General features: G+C 37.3%; 1 protein-coding gene across 3 annotated transcripts in view; it reads left to right on the forward strand.

The window, feature by feature from the left end:
* Positions 1–2,944: 2,944 nt before the first annotated feature.
* The window catches only part of LOC150081980 (GTP-binding protein 8-like), a 111,912-nt gene continuing 94,536 nt past the window's right edge, over positions 2,945–20,320 (forward strand). The window contains exon 1 of one of the 3 annotated variants that reach the window (XM_090379877.1): positions 2,945–3,254. Coding sequence is in view for 1 of the 3 variants with exons in the window: in XM_090379876.1 (XP_090236002.1) it covers positions 14,895–14,927 (33 nt within the window). In the remaining 2 variants the exon portion in view is untranslated. Of the gene's footprint in view, positions 3,255–14,855; positions 14,928–20,320 lie in introns of those variants that run through there. The other 2 variants (XM_090379878.1, XM_090379876.1) reach the window with 2 other exon arrangements.

Consider the following 20,320-nt stretch of genomic DNA (forward strand, 5'->3'; position numbering starts at 1 on the left):
AAAGAGAAGAATGATGATATCCAGCTGAGGACCCTGGGCAGTGGCATAGCTACCATGTAGGCAGGCAAGGCAATTGCCTTCTGGCCCGGGCCCTTCAGGAGCCCAGCATCTTTGGCTGTCTTCTCTTTTTACAATTTTCATTAATTAAGTAGGAGCCTGGACATGTTCTTTGCCTCTGGGCCGAAAAAGGTTAGCTACGCTACTGACCCTGGGTATGCCAAGCCCATACTCACCAGATGTGAATCCCTGGAGTAGATTTTGATAAAACTAAATGCATTACAAAGTTATGTTACAATTAACTCGACATGGTATTTCAAAATCCTAGACTCCACTCAAATCTAACCTAGCCCAATAACGGTGAAGCACACAAAAATAAATCACTGTTAAATAATATCTCTCATGTAATGGATTTTAACCAACAAAGCTGTAATTATAAAGAAATTTTTTTTTCTTTCAGCAACATCAATAATTTTATCAAAATTTAAATTTCTTACATTCTATTCACAAAGTAATAAGATATGGAGTATTATCTTACTACTCTGTGATGCTATTGATAATACCATTTGGTTTTCCTTATGGGCTTGGCACACCCAGGGTCCTGAGCTGGATATCATCATTCTTCTTTTTTTGGTGATTCCCTCCTACTTCTCTCTCTTTCTCTCAGGGTATTCAATTTTTTTTTTGGCTGGTGAAGCATAAGCCTCGGGTTTCCTTGCACCATATGGCTAATAATAATAATGCAAGGCTTACAAACTTGAAACTACTGTATTATATTTGAAAGGCACAGTTTGGTTGCTGTAGTTCCCAGAGTAGTAGCATATTGTTGCGGCAAAAATCTTCAACAACAACTCCGTCCACACAGCTGAAACTCTTATTACCTGTTTTTGAACATGTTTTATTTGAATTCTCAATAGAAAAATCTGTTAATTATCGCACCATTAGGAAAAATCCGCAATTAAGTTAAAACCGGTTTGTACTGACTGGTTAATCAGGGAAGTAGGAAGTAATATCAGTATTGTTTTCCTTAATTATATTATAAAATAAAATGAATAGGTGTCGAAACTAATGAATATTACGGCGATGATTACCTAGTTTCTTAATTAAGTGACTGGAAGTTGTAATTTTTGGTAATCCTGCACTTTAGTGTCGTGAGTCACGGTCAGTCACCGCAGCTCGGAACTGTCGTGAATCGTATTATGACGGGCAGTTCCCACTTGACTGAGCATGCGCAACACTCACTCTAACTCCCGATTGCCGCTGAAAGTGTGCCGGTCTACGTGCTGGGAATTGTTACGGAGCATGCGCGACACTCTCCGTATCTGCCGGTCCATATATTCTGACAGAGAAGTTCCGACTTCACTGAGCATGCGCGACACTAACTATATCTGCTGCGAATTGTCACGGAGCATGCGCGCCACTCACTATACGCTGGCAATGTACTACATACGCGTAGTATTTTATTTTTATTTTTTTCGTTTTCAGAAAGAATAAAAAACAATTTTCTGACTACATAAAAAAAAGAATTTGATTTTAAAAATGAAAGTAGACAGCTATAAAACTATAAAGGAAATAAGAAGTAATTATTTTTAATTTTTAATTATCATTTTCAGAGCCCCAGTGGAATATCATCTTGGCCGCCATCCCCCGCTGGGTGATGAGCCAGGCTGTCCAGGATACTCTGGCTGCTCTCCGTCAGGGATCGCATGAGCTTCCTGATGGAGAACAAAAAAAAAAAAAGAAAAAAAAAAAAGAGCATTATTGAGGAAGATAGCTGAAAGATGTTGGTAAAAGAGGCGTCAATTGCAAGCACTGTTTTTCCTTCGCTTTAAACGTTTGAATTAACGCAATGCTGTTTTTCCCTAGCGGAGAAAAGAGAAAAGCATTCATCAATTTAGAAAAGGCTCCGTTCCAAGAAAGGAATTATGCCAAGCCCTTCAAAATATTTCACTTGATCCAGAGCTTATGGAACTGATTAGGGCAACGTTTCCCAAACTTTTTTAGTCACAGAACACTTTTCGTCTCGATTTTTTTCTTTTTCATTTCACTTTCATTTCTTTTACAAAACACTTATGACACACAAGTTTAGTGGGAGCCAAATAAGACCCAGGGCTCACATCTTGTGAGTATGGACTTGGCAAACCCAGGGTCCTGAGCTGGATATCATCATTCTTTTCTTTTTTTGCTTTATTGGTGATTTCCTTCTCTCTCTCTCTCTCTCTCTCAGGGTAATTCAGAAATTTTTGTTTTGGCTGGTGCAGCATAAGCATTGAGTTAATTCAAACGTTTAAAACGAAGAAAGACAGTGCTTGCAGTTGACGCCTTTTTTACTCACATCTTTCTCAATGATCTTTATTTATTTTTTTGTTCTCCATTGTAAGCTCATGCGATCCCTGACGGAGAGCCAGAATATCGTGGAGAGCCTGGCTCATCTCCCAGCGGGAGTGGCGGACAAAGTGGTGTTCCACTGGGGCCCTGAAAATAATAATTAAAAACTAACAATAATTACTTATTTCCTTTATAGTTTTACAGCTGTCTACTTTCATTTTTAAAATCAAATTCTTTTACGTAGTCAGAAAATTGTTTTTTATTCTTTCTGAAAACGAAAAAAATAAAAATAAAATACTGCGCGTACGTAGTACATTATCAAGTGTATAGTGAGTGGCGCGTATGCTCCGTGACAATTCGCAGCACATAGCCAAGCAGATATAGTTAGTGTTGCGCATGCTCAGTGAAGTCGGAACTTCTCCGTCAGAATACATGGACCAGAATACTGTATATAGACCGGCAGATACGGAGAGTGTCGCGCATGATCCGTAACAATTCCCAGCACGTAGACTGGCAGCCACTTTCAGCAGCAATCGGGAGATATGCGCATGCTCAGTAAAGCCGGAACTGCCTGTCATAATACGATTCACGACAGTTCCGAGCTTCGGTGACTGGATGGCTGACCGTGACTCACGACACTAAAGAGCAGGATTACCGAATTCTTTCTGCCGGCATTTTAAAGTTTCACAGCCTTTGAAATGACTCTCTAGCTAATAAATTCTAGAGGTTCGCAGTTTGATAGAAGTGAAATTTAATTTGAAGAAACAAATTGATTGATCGAGGAAATATGATATAGAAATATAATAACTGTGAGTACATTCGTGTTATGAATATTTCAAAATAATAATTTGAGTTGACTTGGAAAAAAACAGCTTTTTTCAAGACAGGTTTCTAAGAGTACAAGCATGTTTCATAGGCAAGTTGACTAGGTAAAGGAAGCCCCTATATTGAAGCTATTATACTGTTATGTTATATTGAAACTATTGTTATTTCCTAATATGACCAAGTGATTGCACCACGTACATCATATATCTGTATCGATATAGCAGATACTGGAAGTTTCTACGTAACTTGTAGCAGTGTAATCAGTATCAGCAGAGGATTTTAAACTATAAATTATAGCACTAATTACGTGTTTTAATTAACTTGTTACGTGGATCTTAACGTACGACAGTAATATTCGTAGAGCTTGTAGAATCGGGAGTTCGATCCACGTGGGTGGAAATAGATATTAGCATTAGTAGAGGCATATGATGCAAGAAAGCAAGCTTATTCAGCATCAGCCAAAAAAAAAAAAAAAAACAACCCTCTCCCATTTCACCCCTCCGTTCGTTCGAAATACCTGTCCAGTTGAGCTTTAAATTTGTTTAGGCTATCAACTTCAACAACAAGTGATGGAAGTTGGTTCCACCAACCAACCACCCGCTGGCCAAAGGCAAATTTCCGCACATCTATCCGACATCCGTCCTTCCTCAATTTGAATTTATGCCCTCTGAGGTGATTATTCTGAGAAAGATGAAGAATCCCATTGGCATTGAGCATGCTCAAACCATTCAAAGCCTTATACACCTCTATCAGATCACCTCGCCGGTGCCTAGTCTCCAGACTCTGTAATTTGCAAAACTTAAGCCTTTCTTCGTAAGAGCAACCCTTTGTTCCATTTACTAATCTTGTTGCCCTTCTCTGTACCCGTTCCAGCAGCTCTACATCCTTCTTGAAATGAGGCCTCCAGACCTGTATACAGTACTCAAGATGTGGCCTAACCATTGCCTTATACAAGGGAATAATCACCTCCTTATCCCTGCTAGAAAAATTCCTGTATATCATTGACAAGACACCATGAGCTACTCTTGCAGCTCGTCTGCACTGCTCAGAGAACTTCATATCTGCCTGCACAATTACCCCCAGGTCCTTTTCATTCTCCACCACTGTCAGTGTAGTACCGCAGAGTTGATACATTGCTCTGGGGTTACTGTTACCCATATGTAGTACTTTACATTTGTCAATGTTAAACTTCATTTGCCACCTCTCAGCCCATCTGTTCAACCTTTCCAGATCCTGTTGCAGCAGCATAGCGTCAGTAGTGTCCTTAACGACCCTGCCAACCTTTGTATCATCTGCAAACTTAGACATTAAACTTGATATCCCATCATCAATATCATTCATAAACACCGAAAACAACAATGGACCCAACACTGAACCTTGAGGAACTCCACTAATAACATTAGTCCACGTTGAGCAGCGTCCATTGATTACCACTCTCTGTCTTCTGCCACTCAACCATCCCCTTATCCATAGCAGCAATTTGCCTCCAATGCCACACTGCTCCAATTTGTGCAGCAGTCTTCCATGTGCAACAGTATCAAAAGCCTTTCTAAGATCCAAATATATAATATCAAAGTTATTCCCTGCATCCAGTTCTTTTGTGACTACATCATAGTATCCAATCAAATTGGTCAGGCAAGACCTGCCCTTAACAAAACCATGCTGCGTCTGAGCTATAACTGAATTCTTGTCTAGATGATCCTGCAGTGCTTCTTTAACCAGTGCCTCCATTAATTTACCTGGAACAGAAGTTAAACTAACAGGTCTATAATTACTTGTGTCAGCCTTTGATCCTCCTTTGTGAATTGGGGTTACATTTGCACATCTCCAGTCTATGGGTACCTCCCCTGAGTCCAAAGAAGCTCTCATAATTATGGCTAGGGGTTTGCATACTTCCTTTGCTGCCTCCTTTAATATAACTGGATAGATCCCATCCACCCCAGGTGCCTTTTTTATGTTTATCCTCAACAATCTCTCCTCCACTTTCCTCTCAGTTATTACAAAATCATCCAGCTCACTGCCAATGTTTACTTTACCTACATCATTCTCCTTCCTGAATAACTCCTCATGCGTGAATGTAGATGCAAAATACTCGTTTAGATTGTTAGCCACCTGAGCAGGATCCTCAACTGTTGAACCATCAATATCCAGTGGACCAATCTGATTCATCCCTTTCCTTCTCGAGTTCAAGTATGTAAAGAACTCCTTTCTGTTTTTCTTTGCATCCTTTGCCAAGGATTTTTCGTAGTCTGCCTTTGCCTGCCTAATCTCCTTTGTGACATGGTTACAGACCAACTTATATCTATCATAGGCTTCCATGTCACCCATTAATTTGTATGTATCCCATGCATTTTTCTTCTCTGCCACATGTCTCATTAGTCCATCTGACAACCATTTAGGCCTAAACCTTGAACAATATTTCTTAGTTGGTATGTAAAGCCTGGTAGCCACCAATATTAGTTCCTTGAATGCTTCCCATTTTGAGTTTGCTGTTGGTAACATCATCAGTTCGTCCTACTGTATAGAATTTAAATACTGTCTCAGACCATCATAGTCGCCTTTACGAAAACAAAAACCCTTCCCTTTACCTCTGATGGTAGTTACCTCCTTGAGTAAATCCCACTTCAACACACTGTGATCACTGCCACCTAGTGGTTCATTTATCTGCAGGTTCTTAATGCATGAAGAATCACTACTGATAATCAGATCAAGAGTATTGCTCCCTCTTGTTGCCTCACGAACATGCTGATGTAGAAAACAATCATCCAATAAATCCACAAAAGCCTTGCTAGTGTGCGAGTGACCAACCCACAAATTCCAGTCAATATCTGGGAAATTAAAATCCCCCATTATAAGACTCTCTGATTTACTGGCCCACTCTATTTCCCTGTACAATATATTATTATACTCATCAGAGTCATTAGGCCTATAGCACACTCCTACTCTCAATTTTGATTTCCCTATGCTTATGTCACACCAAACTGACTCGACACTGCCCTGTCCATCGATGTCAACTGGCTTCACTTCCTTTGACTTTATGTGTTTCTTAATTAATAGCATAACCCCTCCTCCCCTCCTGTCCTGTCTATCCTTTCTATATACATTGTATTCCCCAAATTCCAGTTCCGCATTACTTATATCTGTGTGACACCACGTCTCTGATATCCCAGCAATATCTGCCTTTGATGTTTTGAGCAATACCTCAAATTCATCAAATTTATTTACCAAACTCCTAGCATTGGTGTACACGCAGGTATACATGCACCTGTTTCTATTCTTAGCTACCCTAACACAACCCATGTGTTTACTTGTAACGCAATGACTACCAGCAGTCTCTGAAATATCCTGCATCTTGTTTTTCAGACTTCTGCTCATTTGAATAGAAGCAGTGCAAGAATCACTTCCACCTCTGCCAGTGGCTACTGTTAATCTATTAGTCCTTGTATCCCCCCCAACTAGCAGTTTTCCGACCCACCTAACACTGCCTCGACAGCATCAGCAAAAATTCTTGCACCCTTTCTATTTAAGTGTATCCCATCCCTGTAGAAGCAATCTCTCCTGTTAACAAGTACAGTCCAGGCTGAAAAAAATTCTACCTCTTGAGCCTTGCACAATCCCTCCAGGGCCGAATTGATCGACAAGGCTCTCATCATATACTCCCTCCTATCGTGTCTGGGCAGAATTGCAGACACTTTCAAGTTCAACCCTAATTCACGGCTTTTTTTCAACAGTGACCTGTACTTGCTAAGTAATTCCGCCAGTCTCCTACTCTTAATATCATTAGTGCCAACGTGTACAACTATATCACCCTTTGTGCCCTTAAAAGATGATATCTGCTCTACAACGTCATCAACCTTTGCCCCTGGCAGACATACCCTGGTCCTATTCCACCTATCCTTTTTACAAAGTATGTTCCCCGTTTCCCTGACAATAGAGTCACCAACAACTACTAGTTCCTGTGGGACCAGCGCATTCTGCCTAGGGGGCTGCCCCTGTGTTGCCTGATGACCAAGTGCAAGCTCTGGCGTTGATGTGGGCAGCTGAGAGCTTGATGGGCCCCTCAATTTATTTCCTTCGAGGGCATCCACCCTGTCCTTCAAGGTCTCATAAAGGCCCATAACAACGCTGAGTTGTCGCCTGATTTCCTTGCACTCCTTACATCGTGCACACACAAAGACATCCCCCTTGGCAGTATCATGTCCCGTACCCGACTGCTCCGCAAACATCAAGCAAACAGTGCATTTTAATAGACTGTGATTCAGAGGGCAACTGCCCCCCTCAGTTCTCCCCTGAACCACAGCACTCCCATTAGCTTGAGCCTTTTGCTTTGCTGCTCTGGTCAGAGTCATGATTCCAATTTAATTCAATAAAATTTAAAACAAAAATTAAATCCTTAAGTTATATCCCAAAACAGTTATGTTATATATATATATATATATATATATATTTTTTTTTTTTTTTTTTTCGGTATCTAGTGTTCCCTTTATACAACTTCCGTATCACGTGTACCACTATAGTTATGTATTAATTATTTGTTACGATTAAATCTTTATATATATTTATAGAGTTAAAAATACAATTTAATTGACAATAAAGTTTATCAAGATTAATAGATTTACTGATTAATTGACAATATTATATTATGCAGTATACTACACTAAGCTTATGCTATCGTGTAAAAATGGCGGGAATTCACGAACGGTATTTCTACGGACTCGTAAGTATTGATTAGCTTCGAAATCTCGCTATCTCAATTTAGACTAAACTAAGGATCCTGCCTAGGTCTATAATCTACGTATAGAAGATAATTTGATATAACAATTGGTTAATAAATCGACTAAATTTGGTTAAAAGACCTCTCGTTCAATTTGTGACACGTGGATTTGATACCGTTACTGATACTAAGTAATATCTACGAAATCTCTGTCTAAGTTAAACTTTAAACTAAGTATCGTAACTAGGAATATAAAGCTACTCTAGAAAAAAGTTAATATGACAATTTAAACTAATAAAGCAGAAAATAAATCAGGAAAAACTTCTCTGTTTGAAGAGCTTTAAGGAGCAATGTCTGCACAGGCTAACCTCGCAACTACTTAGATTTTACAAACGTAACGTTATAACTTACTACATATAACTTAAACTTGATAGGAGATACGAAATTCTTATAATGTAACTCGGTAGGAGATAAAACTAGATACTGATATATATATATATATATATATATATATATATATATAGTGTTATTACTGAATTGTGATATAAGTTTAGTGTTATCTTTTGGGCCATACTCCAATATACGGTGCCCCCTTGTAATTGGCTGTCAGAACGGGGGAAAGCAGTGATTGACAGATTTTGATTGCGCCTACTGACTGTGTCCCCTCTTCGTTTCATGTGGATGTCACGTGACACGACGTCACTGGAGCACTAAATACAAAATTCGTTGCGTATTCTTTCTTTTGAATGCTGGTTTTTAGTGCGTACGGTGCTGAGCTGTTATTTCTTGCTTTTCTGGTTATTGCCTCGTGGTTTTTAGTTTGTCGTTATCCCGTTCAATCCTGCTGGTAAACTGTTTCTTTGCTGCTGTGAGGTGAGTTTAGTTTGTCTTGTATTTCTGTGGTATTTTCACGTATTATTAACGTAGTATTGTGTCCGTTGCGTTTAAAAAAAAAAAAAATTCTATGTTGCCGTTTAGTGCTTATGCAAAGAGCAATTTTATTGTTCGTTGCACGTGTTAATTGACTTTCGTTTCTGTTTACTGCTTTCCCCCTCTTCTTCTCGACGTAATTGTCAAAGGGGCACCGTGTTCTGGAGTTTTACCTTTTAATTGTATTGAAATTGAATCGAAATCAGACCAGAGCAGCAAAGCAAAATACTGAAGGTAGTGGGAGTGCTTGGCACTGGGGAGAACTGAGGGGGGTTATCCTCTAAATCACAGCCTTTTGAAATGTACTGCTTGTTTTATGTTTGTAGATCTATCAGAAAGGGACATGACAAGGGATTGTGTCAGTGTGTGCTCAATGTAAGGAGTGTGAGTAAATCAGGTGCCAACTCAGTGTTATGGGCCTTTATGAGAGCTTGAACAACAGGGTAGATGCCCTTGAAGGATTTATATTGAGGGGGCCTATTAATTTCTCAGCTGCCCACATTAATGGCAGAGCTTGCACTTGAACATCAGGCAACACAGCAGCAATCCTCAAGGCAGAATGCACTGGTCCCACAGTTGTTGGTGACTGTATTGTCAGAGAAACAGGGAATATATTGTGCAAAAAGGATAGGTGGAACAGGACCAGGTTATGTCAGCCCGGGGAAAATGTTGATGACGTCGTATAGCAGATATCATCTTTTAAGGGCACAAAAGGTGATATTGTTGTACATGTTGGCACAAATGATATTAAGAGTAGGAGAATGGCAGAATTACTTAACAAGTACAGGTGACTGTTGAAAAAAAGTTGCGAGTTAGGGTTAAATTTTTATATTTAAAAGTGTCTGCAATTCTGCCCAGACACAATAAGAGGGAGTATATGATGAGAGCCTTGTCAATCAATTCGGCTCTGGAGAGATTGTGCAAGGCTCAAGGGGTAGAATTTTTTTCAGCCTGGTCTGTACTTGTTAACAGGAGAGGCTGCTTCTACAGGGATGGGATACACTTAAATAGAAAGGGTGCAAGAATATTTGCTGATGCTATCGGTTGATTGCTGGAACAAACTTCCATCTGTCGTAGAAGTAGTTGACAGCTTTAATAAATTCAAGGCAGAACCAGACAAACATTTGGAGTGAATGGATAGGTGAAATGGGAATGCTGATGCTGTATAAGATTGCTTTCTTGCATTATATGCCTCTACTAATGCTATTATCATCACACTATCAGTTGCAAGATGAAAACTGCTGAAGGTGTGGTCAAAATTGTGCAGTGTGATCAAATTTTTGCACGTTAAGGGTATGTGTTACAGACATCGCCAACTGGTTGAGATGTATAGGCCAGACATCGCCAACTGGTTGAGATGTATAGGCCAGACATCACGGAAACAATTTTGGGCATAATACAGTGCCCTTGCTAAAGGGACATGACAGATGTACAAATAAGTGGCATTATAGGTGCCCAGTCACTTCCCTCAACACTGTTGAAGAACTAAACATCTCACTGGGTAGTGTGCATAGCACTGTTCATGATCTGAACTAAAAAAAATTCAGAGTACACCAAGTTTCATAGCAAATTGCAGATGATTACAAAGCTCTTTGAATGGGATTCTCTTTTATGCATTTGAAGTATTGCCAGTATGTAGGAGTGCAGTTCATGTGGCACTTGTTAAGAGGGAATTGAACAGATGTATCATATGATGCTAGAAGTGAAGATAGCATCCACAATATGGAAACATTCATTATCTCTCCTTGCAAAGAAATTCAAAGCAATGAGGATCATGAGAGCAATGCTTTGAAACTGTAAGGGTTGCTATGCTTCTTATTTGTTTCATTAAATAGGATTACACTGTGGATATTGAGTGCTACTGTAACACACTTGATCAGTTACAGGTGGTCATTTTTCACAAAGGACTATCTAATGACCATCTGATTAGTAATTTCGGCTAAGGTAAAGAAAGCCTGCACGAGAAGCATGCAAAAGTTCGATGAAATTTACCGGTAAAAGTACTTTGCTGTAACGCCATTTGTATTGTTGCATGCTCGATAAACAGACGATGGGTGTTATCGGTCTGGAGTAGAAGTTGAATTCCACGGGAGCTTGAAATCCTTCCGAAGTGGGGGGGGGGTAACCTGACCTTTTTTCTTTAGAATCACTAATTGAATTAACTAACTGAATCACAAACAGAGTCATATTAGAAGTTCTGGCGTTGTAAAAAATGTTCATAACGTAGTTTCACCAGTAAACTTTTTCAAAGTTTGCTATGCTTTCTTGTGTGAGCTTTCTTGTGTGGGCTTCCTCTGCCTTCCTTTTTTTTTTTTCTTAATAAACAATTTATCCACTAGTCCACCAGTGATTCTAAAGAAAAAAGGTCAGGTTACCCCCTCCACTTTGGGAGGGTTTCAATCTCCCATGGGATTCACTTTCTACACCTGATCGATAACACCCACTGTATGTTTACTGAGTGAGCAACAATACAAATGCTGTTACGGCAAAGTACTTTTACCGGTAAATTTCATCGAACTTTTGCATGCTTCTCGTGCAGGCTTTCTTTACCTTTGCCGTAATGTCATACAGCATTATGAAATTATCATCATGCTACAAGATGATGCCCAAGCCACACATTGCTAACTGCTGCACCCAAAAGTTATAGCATTGATTGGGAAGTTGATACAGAATCATGAAATTATCATCATGTTGCAAGATGATGCCCAAGTCACACATTGCCAACTGCCACACCCAAAAGTTATAGTGTTATGATTGGGAAGTTCTGGACCACGTGTCACAGTTTTAATCTTTTACCAAGTCTTGCTGACAAACTACATTTACACATGAGGTATATTTTAGGAATTCGGATGCCAAAATATATCAAATTCTGACAAGGAGCTGAATGATTGTGATCAACAATACCTCTTCCACTTTCCTCTCAGGAAAGTGGAAGAGGTATTGATGAAGCTGACTGTAAAAAAGGCACCTATGGTGGTTGAGATGTATCCAGTTATATTAAAGGAGCCAGCAAAAGAGGCCAGCAAACCTTTAATCATAATTATGAGAGCATCCTTGGATTCAGGGGAGATCACGACATACTGGAAATATGCAAATGTATCCCCAATTCTCAATGGGGGATCAGGTGACATGATTAAGAGTCACTGGTTAAAGAAGTAATGGAGGACCATTTAGACAGATTGCATTTATACTGCAGTCACAGCTTGGATTTGTTAAGGAGTGTTCTGTGAGATCTGATTGAGATGTTTTAAGGCTATGAATGGATTGAGTAAATTAATTTATGATGCACTCCTTCCTCATACTCAGACTATGCACATGAGGGGCATAAATTCAAATTGAGGAAGAATAGCTTCAGGATAGATGTGTAGAAATTTGTCATCAGTCTGTGGTTGAAGAAAAATTTCCAGTTGATTGTTGGAATAAACTTCCATCTGGTGTAGAACTAGGCAAACTGATGGACAGGTGATACTGAAAGTTTTTTTTTTTTTTTTTTTTTCGATGATGCCGTATAAGCTTGTTTTTGTGCATTAAATACTAATAAGTCATTTCAATCTCCTTATATTCCTGCAAGAGTGACTGGCTGATAAGTGGTTTGAAACTGATAGTGATGTTAATTTTTCTGGATAAAGTTGTTTCATACTGATTTCTTTCATGTTAGGGTAGTTGCCTTGGTTTATAGTTGAACAAATTCTTAAATATGTGTGGGAAAGTGATGTGCTAAATTTTTATGTGGCATTCAAATATGTGTTAAGAATGAAGTTCTTGGCAGGGTCATCTTAACAGCATTTTAGGCCCTGGACAAAGCAATGCACTGGGTCCCCTCATTCAAAGGAATAAAAATGTAAACGGTCAATAAAATTAAACCTTTAGATTTATTGCTACTTTCAACAAAATCAATGTTTAAACATAAAAAAAAAACATGATGTGAAGCGAGGATTAATCAAAACTTTTGAACATTATCAGCCTTGAAAAACACAAACATTTCAACATATAAATGATAATTAATTGGTAAACCTTACAGTATGAATTAATGAATTTTTTATTATTAATCAACACAAATGTTTGCGAAATTTCTTTGTTAAGAATTGTTTTACAGTTGGATCGAAGTCAATAGACTTCAAGATATTATTTTCCATGCACATGAGTGAAAGCCAGTTCAAACGTTGCTGCCTCATTGTTCTGTGAAGATGATTCTTTATAAGTTTAAGTTTTTTTACAGAGTGTATTGCTGTTTGGAAGTTGGAACATTAACAATTTGTAATAAAATAATGATGGTATATCTCAAAGGTTCTTCTTTTCCGTGACAACTTTTTTCTAGCCCCCTTTTTTTCAATTATTTTATGAGTAAGTTCGAACTGATAATCAACATTAATCAACAGTTGGTGATAAATTCACCATGAGCCCTTAGAATTGTGGGGCCCCTGGGAAAGTGCCCTGTGTGCCCATGCATTGATGGTACTGGTTCTTGGTACCTTTATTTTTGAAATGCCTTCATATTTAGTATGTTAGATATTCCTTGAATAAGCTATTTTTTAATTGCTTTATAGTGCTTCTCTTTTCTTAATAAAGAAGGATGATTCAAAGTTTTGGAGGAGTTTTTATTGGCTGTAACTTGTGTTTGTGGATCAAATGAAAAAAAGTTTTTTAAAACTTAAATTTATTAATTGCAAGTTGTGTGTGGAAAAATGATGTTGCTAAGATACTGCAGTAAACATTTCTCTGAACTGATGAACATAACCAGGGCCAATGTGTAACCTCACCAATGTTTGCAGTTTGCTCTGGATGATTTTTTTAAACATGAAAAATGTTAGATCAATTTTTTTAAATGTTTAAAAATTCCATATCTTATTTGTTTTCAAATGCCTTATCTTTTAAATAATCTCAAAGGAAGAAATCCGAGGCACTTTGATTAACCTTGCTAGTCAGGTAATGTTAACAAACAGGAAATGAGGATGCTAAGGGAATAATTCCCACAAAATTAATGGAGCTGCCCTCAATGGATGTGACATGTATTCACTTTGCTAAAACTATATGTTCCCAGTTATGTCTGGTGTGAAAATCTTGTTCAAATTTCTATGGTGTTTCTCCAGTGATTGATGGTATAGAGATTCCTGAATGGCTTGGCTTGGTTTGGTTTTTCAAAGTTCCATACACAAAATTTTGTTTGCTCACTGATCAAACAGATAAAAATGAATCTCATTCATTTCTAACAGAAATCCTTATTTTAATTGTGAAAATCCTAAATCATGCTAGTATATGTTATCCAACTCTGACCTTGTAGTTTTAAGTTTTGGCCAACTCTGAGATATAATACTATTGAGTAATTATGCTCAACTTGTGGGACACCTCCGTAGCCAAGTGGGCAGGAACAGCAGTGCATAGCACATGCTTCTTGATTAGACCGGGGTTCGAGCCTGTGACCACCAAATACGGAGGATGCAGAAAAGTCAGGGAATGACCACTGCATATCCCTGGAGCAATATGGTCTTAGTTGCTAATACTCCTAAAAAAAAAAAAAAAACCAAATTAACTTGTGGACCCCTGGTGTACAGGTACACATGGATATCATTTCTTAAAATTTGATGTAAGGCACCTTTGGGAATTTGTAATTGTTGGCTGTGTTATTGGACCTGCTGTAGTAGGACTTTGTTCAGTGCTATCACAAGCCATTTCAACTCAAGTTAGACTTTGGGTTCACTGAGGATGCCCCCAAATCTGTTATGGAATGAAATTTGTTGACACTGAAATAGCTCAATCAGAAGGAGCAGAACATGTATTGTTTTCAGTTTAAAAGTTTTCTTAGTGCAAATAGTGAAACAGTTCTGTGTGAAATACAGTTTCACAACACTCATTCTCTGTTGTACAATCCAAGACTGTAATCCAGTATTGCGTTTTCAATAATTGAAGAATTAGTACTGCATTTGAGAAAGTTGGAGGGGGGAAGCTATAGCCGAATAAAACCTCGCCAAGACAGATGTTTGGGATATTCTGTGTAAACAGAGTGAAACTATTTTACTTATAATTGAAAATATTTTAGACTAATCTGGTAATTTATTGATTTCAGCAAACATAGTCAAACAGCGTGGCTTCTTTTTTTGGAATGAGAAAGCTTGCAATGTGCTATCCCATTAAGGTAAGATAGTATTGGCAAAATTCTGTTCATAAGTATACAGGATCATTATTAAAAACGTTTCAGAATTCCAGGCATTATATTTTAACTTTTAATGGTATAATTCTGCTGAAATTTGGAATGTTTCTTGGTGGTTATCCAAGTTGAGTATATCATGTGTGCTCAGCATGTGAATCCCTAATATTTATAATATATTGTATACACACTATACAATATATTAAGAAATATATTGTATAGTGTGTATGCAATATACAAGTAGTTCTTGACTTTACGAGTTAATTCGTTCCTAGCATGTGCTTGTAAAGCGAAAACTTGTAAAGCAGGAATTTATTTCCCATAGTCGTAATATTAAAAATAGCGGTTACGTTATCAACAATGCAATTAGTTAGCTAATTAGTTTATGATTAAACAATGATTGATTTATCCAAAGAAATGAAAACGTAGCCTGTAAAATCAAGCAAATTATAATAATAGAGAAATTATTTATGACTTACAAATGCTAAAAGAATGTTTATTCTTCATCATCTGCAATCCCACCTGTATTAGCTGGGTCATGGCATCATAATTACTGACCTCACTTAATATGATGCCAGAGAGGCGTGCGTTCTAGTGGGGAGAACAGGCAAGGAAACGCTGAGAAGTATGGGGTTGGGTTTTGCATTCCCAAAAGTACAGTAGAGGGACAAAAGTATAGGGGGTAGCTTGGTGGCAGATGGTAGGTAAAAATGCAGGCATTTTACAATACCACATTTTCAAACCACACATGTAGCCATACAATACAGTATACCCTGCTTTACCGATATTAATCCGTTACCATCGTATCGCAAAAATTACTTGATCAGCTTCTGACCAATACGGGAGATAGAAGTGCAGTTAACAAAGAAGTGTTTGATTATTTTTTCGCATAGAAAGAAGTTATGACTATTGAAAACAGATATATAGGAAACAGATATATATGGGAAATCTGAATCTAATAACTGCAGAGTAGATTGTATCAATAAGTTCCTTTTGCAGGAATTGGATTCCTGAGTTCAAAGATCAAGAACTCACCCTGAACAAATATGAGTTTCATTTTCAGATGGTTATAACTCCCTTTTTTTACTGTTTTTGATCCCCAGATATCAGCCCTGGATATTAGTTCCCCCACAAAAATGAGCTCTGAACCAACGGGAGCATGGAAAGCGTATAAAGGGGGAGGGACCTATATATACGCAAGTGAGAACAAAGGAAAGTGTTAGAGCAGTTTTAGAAGTTCAGAACAAGAAGAGAGAGTTTTTAGAAAGACAGAGTTTTAGGGAGAAGTTGTTCGAGAGGACAGCGTTTCAGAAGTGGAGAAAAAGAAGTTAGAAAAAAAAACAGGGTTTTAGTTGAGAGAGAAAGTCTTTGAGAGAGCTATCTGTAGAGTTTTTTATTTTTGCAGAGTTTTAGAAGCTGAGAGCAAAGAGTTTTTAGTTGAGAGTTCCATCAGAGCTGATTGTTACGGAATGTCCCAGTGAACCGAGACATTCCTTATATTGGTAAGTTTTACCTTACTTTTACCCGTTTTTAATACATAACCAGTGCTTTTTTCTGTCAAAGATAAGGTGCCGGTACTCATTCTTTGCTATTAGGAAAAAATTTTAAATTAAAAGGACATGAAAAGTACAGTACTCTAGAAAATTATTTTCTGATATTGTTACTTTAGTAGTAATGTTTTTGGAATAAGAACAACAAATTAAGTATATTAACATACAGTTTATTAAGCATAAATTTATTATTCAAGTATACTAGGGGGCTTTGCCCCTTGCTGGCTGCATTCGCTTCTTTTGATGAAATAAAATACTTACAGAAGCTTTCGACACTGTGTGTCTTCCTCAGCTATGAATATATACAAAGGAAATCAAGGATGGTACTGTGTGGTCGTATTAGATAAACAAAGTGCATGCATGAGGTTTATCTAGCATGAACATGCTTAAACAAAACTAGTTTTACTACAGTAAAACAAGCTTCTGTTACGTATTTTAGTATTTGTTGTGTATTTGCACGTAACCCACATCCCTCTTTTCCCATTGGCTGAATAAATATCACTGGAGGAAAAATTTTTAATGTATATAAATATAAAAAAATAAGTAATAAGTAAAAATTAGTAAAAAAAATTTTATAAAATTTTTATAAAATATTCCAAATTTTTGAGTTTCCATCCAACACACTATGCCCGACTTCTTTTCTTGTTTGTGTCTGAATGACGTTTCCGAAGCAGCCATGAGGTTGGGCTGATGATCAGATTCATTTGTGAAAATCCTCGTTCACATTCACTTGATGAAATTGATATTGTACCCAGAGCCTTTATCAAATGCTCTTCAGTTTTTCTGAAACTGTATTTTCAATTAGGTATTCTCGAAATCCATGAATTGCATCTCTTTCATTTAACTGAAGCCTAATTGACAGTTTTCTAACTTCATTCTTATCAAATGCCGACATTTGATGTTTAGAAGGTTTTAATACCTTCATAGTCTTAATTTACCTTCATTCGTCATAGATATTGTCACTATTTCTTAAATTTGGAATTTTTTCTTTTCTTTTTTTTTTATTATTTTTTTTAACTGTTCAAAATGCCATTGTCATTCGGGTATTCAGCTACTGTGACCAGGTAAACAGAGAGGGAAAATTTATGGAAAAATGTGGATAATGCACTTCTGCGAAACAATAGAATTATTTGTCGGGGTAAAAGTAAATCCCTCTCTTGAACGGGGCACTTACAGTTGATTCACAGCGGTGTCTAACCTATGGCCCGCTCAGAAAGTGAACTAAAACAGCATTTTAAATTTTGCTAATTATCAAAAAATAATTTCTGATTAAATGTTTTGTTTGTAAATGTAATCGTATATTGTACTTAATAAAATTTTCGAATATTTTCAGTTTTAGGTGTATCATTATTTTTATTTATTTACCTTATATTCATCTTAAGCAGTGATCCTTTCACATTGTAAATTTTCTAAAATCAGCATTTAAAGGCAAAAGTAAAGTATTTTTTGAAAAATAAAAGAAAGTCATATTTTATAATTTTAATAAAATCTAAAAAATAAATTAGTGACATAGATTTGTTACACATAAAAATGTTGGGAATTTGCATTTTTTATATATAGCCTGAAAATAAAAAACAGTAACATGAAAACAGAAACTTCCTTTTTTGTGTAACAAGATATGGAAAATGTAATGCACTAATTTTTCTCGAATCACTCAGTGCGACCCCCGAAAGAAATCTAAATTTGAATATGGCTCCTATACGGGAAAAAGTTGGACACCACTGCAGTACAAAGTGGGCCAGAGCCCATTGGGAATACCCCTTGATCTGCTCACTGTTGACCAGTGCGACTTCTTTGTCTGTGGGACAGGTGGTCGGATAGCTTTTACCAGGTACCCCTAAGTTGTAGAATCGTAATCTCTTTAACTCTCAATTCTCGTTTAGCAACACTAATTTCCTAAATTGCCTGAAAGCCAGAAGTGCGAACGGTGCATACCCAGTTAAGTCTCTCCTAAGCCGTTGTTATACGAAAATTTTCTTCACTCATCGGAAACTATTTTAAATGTAATTTCCAAGGGGAATTAAAAAAAAAAAAAAATGCTGTAAAAGGAGTTCATTAAACAGAAGTCCGACTGAGTAATTTAGAATTCTAAAAATGGTTATAAAGTTTTATATAGAAAATATCTTAACAATAGACAGTGAAAAATGCAAATTTAGTTAAATAACTTTAAGCTTATTTGAATAGTAGGTAAACTGGTGAAAAATTTTATGGAATATTACAAATTTCGAAATGTACTGCATCCAGATGTCACAACCACTGTTAATAAAGGTGCGGGTACGCCATACTGTTGCGTACCATCCCAAAAAAAAGCGCTGTACATAACCATTCCTCCTTGTTAGTATAATTGTTATTATAACACATCATGACACATTGTCTATAAATTAGAGTTTAACTTGGTTAGTTAATACAATATTATTAATGCCACTACGCAAAACCCAATTGTTACTTAAGGTTTTAGTATAGTGTCTGTGCTTACATGTACATACCTCTATACTCCTCCAAGATGTGGATTGCAGACTAGGGATGAACAAGATGCCATAGAGTAATCACACGAAGAACATAAACATGTTACTAACTCACATCACTAGCTAAGGACCCATAAGGTGGTTTCCTTATTCATGTTATTGTTGTTGTATGTATATTTAACCTGGCATTGTATTTTCCTCTTTGGCAATGTTTGTTCTATCCAGCATTTTTTTACAATACAGAGCAGTCTCATCAATGTTAAAAATTTGTTGCATTGAATAGCCGCCTTCATCAATAATTTTTTACAACACTTCACAAAATTACAAAACGATAGGACCACGCTCTTGCTTGGGGCTAATGCAGCAAGAGATTGCAGATTAAAACCGCTGTTTTAATCTGCATTCTGGAAATCCTGGTGCATTTAAGGGCATCAATAAAGCCACCCTACCCGTGGATTTCTGATCGAACCAGAGAGAGAGAGAGAGAGAGAGAGAATGGATAACAATATCTCTCTTCAAGGATTGGTTTAAATGCTGCTTCATTCCCGAGGTTGAAAAATATTGTAAAGACAACAACGTTCCTTTCAAGATTTTTCTTCTATTAGATAATGCTCCTGGACATTCTACGCATCTAGTTGATTTTAATTTGAACATGAGTCATATTTCTACTGCCAAACACGACTTCACTCATCCAACCTATGGATCATGGTGTTATTTCGAATTTAAAAGCATACTATTTACGCACAAAATTTGCTCAGGCATTGTCTGCAGTAGACGATGTGAAAAATTTTACGTTAAGAGACTTTTGGAAATCTTACAATATTTGCCAAGCCATCTTAAACATTAATAAGGCCTGGGCAGAAATTATTAAAAGTTGTTTAAATGGCGCATGGAAGAAAATATGTCCATGGCATTTAAAAGGCTTCGAAAAAGACTAATCATATGAAGAGGTTACAGATAAGATTGTAAAGGTTGCAGAACTACTTCAGTTGGAAGTTGATGTCAAAGACATGGAAGAGTTAATAGAGGAAGAAGAGAAGGAAGAAAATTCTGACAAAGGTCAAGATGAACCAGATGAGGAGCCAAGACACTTCATCACCAGAGATGGCAATGGCGAGGTTTGAGAAGATGGATCCTGACAGCGAACGATTCTTAAAAGTTAACAGAGGGGTGAATTATATGCTTGCTTGCTACAAAGAAATCTACGATGAAAAGAAAAAAGCCACCGTCCAGTCATCCATTAATATGTTCTTTCGTAAGATTGAGTGGCCGACCCCTTCTAAATCACCACAGCTGTCAACCTCCGCAACAGCATGCTTATCAGCTGAAGACATTGATTCTGGCAACGACGCTCGAGAGGTAAAAC

The sequence above is a fragment of the Mastigoproctus giganteus genome, chromosome 8 (genome assembly GCF_048544385.1).
Source record: "Mastigoproctus giganteus isolate SK-2022 chromosome 8, ASM4854438v1, whole genome shotgun sequence".
Lineage (NCBI taxonomy): Eukaryota > Metazoa > Arthropoda > Arachnida > Uropygi > Thelyphonidae > Mastigoproctus > Mastigoproctus giganteus.